The 4,187-nt window shown below is 42.4% G+C and overlaps 1 protein-coding gene across 1 annotated transcript; it reads left to right on the top strand.

Annotated features, from left to right (window-relative positions):
* Positions 1–792: 792 nt before the first annotated feature.
* Positions 793–1,116, top strand: SERTM1 (serine rich and transmembrane domain containing 1; the record flags this gene model as incomplete). The annotated part of the gene is made up of 1 exon (XM_082496570.1): positions 793–1,116. The coding sequence occupies one exon, from the start codon at positions 793–795 to the stop codon at positions 1,114–1,116; it is 324 nt and encodes a 107-aa protein (XP_082352696.1).
* Positions 1,117–4,187: the final 3,071 nt, after the last annotated feature.

The raw sequence follows: 4,187 nt of genomic DNA, 5'->3' as shown, positions 1-4,187 counted from the left end.
CCCGCGTTTGCTGAGCTGCCAGGGCTGCCCATTCCCTCGGGATTTTGCTTGTAGGTGTCAGAAGCTGCAACACTTCACTGAAAAGTGTCTGCCATCGAGATCCCCGTGGCAGCGAGAAGTATTTCGTTCTTTGTAGCCATTTTCTCATGCTGGGTACCTCTGCCCAGGCGCTATGGAGTAAGTGACTAATGGTAGCGGATTTGTCATCCATCACGGTGTTGAGCAGCCTTGCTCATCTAGGTTGGGGAGCTGAAGTCTTGAGAGGGATTTTTGTTCTGTGCCCAGCTTTTATCCACAAGATAAATTCGGATTCCGATATGCCTGTCTGATATAAAGTGCATTTTCGATTGTGCCGTTCCTCAGTTAAACAACTCGTGGTGGGGAAGGATCAGTTTTAATTCACTGATGGGTAGGATTTCTCCTAATTGCTGCATTTTGGAAAAGAGACGTATAAAGATAGTTGTTAGCTAATGCTTTAAGAATGCAGCTTAGTGTTACGGAATAATAACTCGGAAGTCTTAAGAACTAGATTGTTTCAGACGCACATTAAATCACATTATCTGCTAGTAAATTAATCCTGCTTTTCAATTTTTTTTTTCCCTCGCAGTTTTGAAGGATACAATCTCACATTGTCCTGGGCCTGAGCAGTAAAGGATAAATTTCACCGCTAGCTGACTTCTCATGTCTTCGTTGTGATGAAAAAATGGTCGCCTAAAAGAAACCCTTTGTTATGCTGCTCAACCTGCCTTTGAATCCAAGAGCTGTTGTGATTTTTAAAATACAAACCCAAAAATGTCAGAACCCGACCCTTCATCTGGATTTGTAGGAAACATGGAAAATGGGACTTTTCTGGAGCTGTATCCCACATCCCTTTCAACTTCAGTGGATTCATCACCTGGCCGTTTATCCAACGTCTATGTCTATGTTTCTATATTCCTCAGTCTCTTAGCTTTTCTCCTTTTGCTATTGATCATTGCACTTCAGAGGCTGAAAAACATAATTTCTTCCAGTTCGTCCTACCCAGAATATAATAGCGATGCTGGAAGTTCTTTCACTAATTTAGAGGTTTGTAGTATTTCTTCCCAACGCTCTGCTCTCTCAAACCTTTCTTCATGAAACTAAATGAAAGGAAACGCACGGGGAATGGAAGAGCTTTGTCTAGTTTCTTGGGGAGGTAGTGCATGCAGCGTTTGCCTTAGAAGACTATTATGAAGAGGTGGCTTTTAAAGTTTCCTTAGGTTTGGGGCTTTTTCTCTTTCCTTTTCTAGTCTTCATTTCCCCTTTTACTAATGTTCTTTTTCATTTTGGACAATGGATAATGACACTTGATCATCGTTCCGTGCCTGTAATAGTGATGCTGTCTTTTTCTCACACATACAGTGTTCATTAAGAGTATTCCTGCCAAATTGTAATACAGTTCTAACAGGATGTGTCATTTTTCTGCTCTAGTTGTGACCCCTTCCCTGGTTTTGTATCAGTGATATGCTGACTACTTTTCTTTTTCCTTTTTCAATTAAATAAGGACTTCTGGATAAAATCCCTACTGCAAAAGTATAAAAAATCAGCTTAAATTATTATTACTGGGACAATTTAAAGTTGTTGGTATTGTTTCTTTTTTAATTTTCACATCTTTTTCAATATTTATTGATGTTTATAAAACACAGCTAAAACCCATTTCCTGGAGAATGTTACTTTTGTTTATTTGTACTCCCAACTCATTCTGTATAAAGTCTCTGTATTTCAGTTTTTGAATCTCTTTGGTTAACTTAGTAAAGTGACTATAACAACAATGCTCACCGCTGAATGTGTGGAGGTATTTTTAGGACCCCGTTGCATCTAATTTGCCTAATGACTTGTTCCTCCAGGGGGCAGCTTTTGCTGCTCAATCATAAACATCATACAACTCCTTCGCATCCTTCACTGATACCAGTACGAACCAGTGGTTTCTTCTTCAACATCTGCATACAATAACCATAGCTGGCAACTGAATAGCTCCTGTAACTGTCCTTTAGACTCAAGGTGTTTGTACTGGTGAGGTCTTTCTGGGCCAGATCGTGTCCTGTAATTTTACAAATGCACGCTGGGGTGGAGGGGGGGACAGGAGGATCTGCGGAATGGCCAGGCAGACCTGTGCTCTGACGCTCAGCAGGTGCAAGGTGTACCTGCAGAGGGTAGGAAGAGATCAGAAAGAAAAAGGCGGTGGCTCTGCCCCTTTTCTTCATCAGCATAAGGAGCACCCAGAGACGAGAGGGTGAGAAGCAGGTGATCTTTCACAATCTCAATCCTCTTTGCGATGCCATAGTCTGGGTTACGATTTCTTTGTGCCCTAAACGTGACTCAGCACTCTATTTTTGCAGTAAAATAACTAGCAGCATTGTGAACAGGACCCTGTGGTCAGCTGGGAATTAAATCAAGCCAAACGATCAAAGAAATGATTGGAAATGCCAAGTGTGACATTCTAGGACTGCAGCCCCACGCTGCGCTGTGCCATTCCTCGCTGTCCTTACTGCACCGTGCGAGCGCAGCCCGGTCCTGCCACTCCAGTCCACGCACAGTTTGCTCTCATGGCAGGATCCAAGTCACTGGAGAGACCCGAGGAAGGGTATGGAAATGTCACTGCTGTGACCGACTTCTCTCCCCACCCACAGCACTGCCGCCCAGCGGGCCGGCGGGCTGGGGAGCTGCAGAAGACCTCCCCACCAGGTCTGTTTCAAACAGCCTCCCGCCGGGCTGACAACGCGTTCATCAACAGGACTCATTCTGCCATTGACTACAACAGGCTTTAGAAGAGAAATGTGGGAAGCCCGGTGTAAATATAATCATTAGAAACGCAGCTGTTCGGTGACAAACCACACACAGATGACGCTGGAGTCGGTGTTTTCAGTTTTTAAAAGTGAACCTACAGTACGGTAAGTGGTGCCTGGACTTGCAGTGGTGATTAGCTCGCTACAAAGGTCAAAGATCTTGCTGACTAATAAAGAACTTAAGCCTCTAGGTTCTCTGAGCCAAACTGGTTTGACGAATATATTTAGTCTCTGGAATATTCTATCCATCTAGACAAAAATTTCTTCTAAGTCACTTTTCACTGTAATTGATGGCAGGCCTTGGGAAAAGAGTTAACTATTTAAAAGGGATCAGGAAACAGTATTTCCTTTCTGAAAGCTCTTCTAAATCCCAAACCTGTAACAGAATGTGTTTGTGTGTTGACTGGTAGATAAAAATAAATGAAATCAGATAGATAATAGATCTGGTAGATAATAAATAAATAAATCAAGGCGGAGGAACTGTTCCACCATCTTTTACCTACAGAGCTGTAAATTTGTTGCTTCCTTTGCTGCAAATGCAGGAATTTAATCAAAACCAGAGATGAGACCACAGTCTGAGATGGGTATTTATTCCCAGTGATATGTTTCCCATTACTATTTTATGCCTGTGGATATAGAGACATTTAATATTAAATGCAGACTGTTGAAAACCCATTGGCTTTGTTCAATGAGCTGTTGTCAAGCTTCACGAGAGCAAAAAAGTATTTTTCAGACTGCACAAAGTAGCAAAGGTAACTGAAACCACACATTTGATTTTGTTTTGTAGTTTACTAGATGCTATTATTTTTTTTCCACTCTGCAGTGACATATGGGACTATATACAGTCATCATGATTTCAGCTGAGTCGCACCTGTTCTTGTCAGGAGAGATCTGAGTAGAAACAAGTTGGATCCAACAGAATAGCATCAGGAGAAGCCACAGGCAAAAAGCACCATGGCATTTTTGAGGATTACTAAGTATTTATTCTTCAAGAAAAAAAAGAAAAAAGAAAAATAAACAAAAACAAACCCAACCTGAGCTTGAGTTAACGTGAGCTAGATTTGCAGGGATTTTCCACCATGCTAAATTGAAAAACAGATTGGGTTCTTCATTTTCATCAAATTTCTGTGCATTCTACCCCCCCTCTCCCTGCCTCCCCTTCTTTCTGTCACTCACAAACCAAACACACGTGGACAGGCTGGAGAAGTGGGCAGAGAAGAATGTCACGATGTTCAACAAGGGAAAATGTAAAGTTCTGTACCTGGGGAGGAATAACCCCAGGCACTGGGACAAGCTGGGGGCTGATCAGCTGGAAAACAGGTCTGCAGAGAAGGACCTGAGGGTCCTGGTGGACAAGTTGACCATGGGCCGTTAACATGCTCT

This window comes from Vanellus vanellus, assembly GCF_965231255.1.
Source record: "Vanellus vanellus genome assembly, chromosome: 1".
In the NCBI taxonomy this organism is placed as follows: Eukaryota; Metazoa; Chordata; class Aves; order Charadriiformes; family Charadriidae; genus Vanellus; species Vanellus vanellus.
Note: the sequence above shows the minus strand (reverse complement) of the source record. Positions and strands in the feature narration are given on the sequence as shown.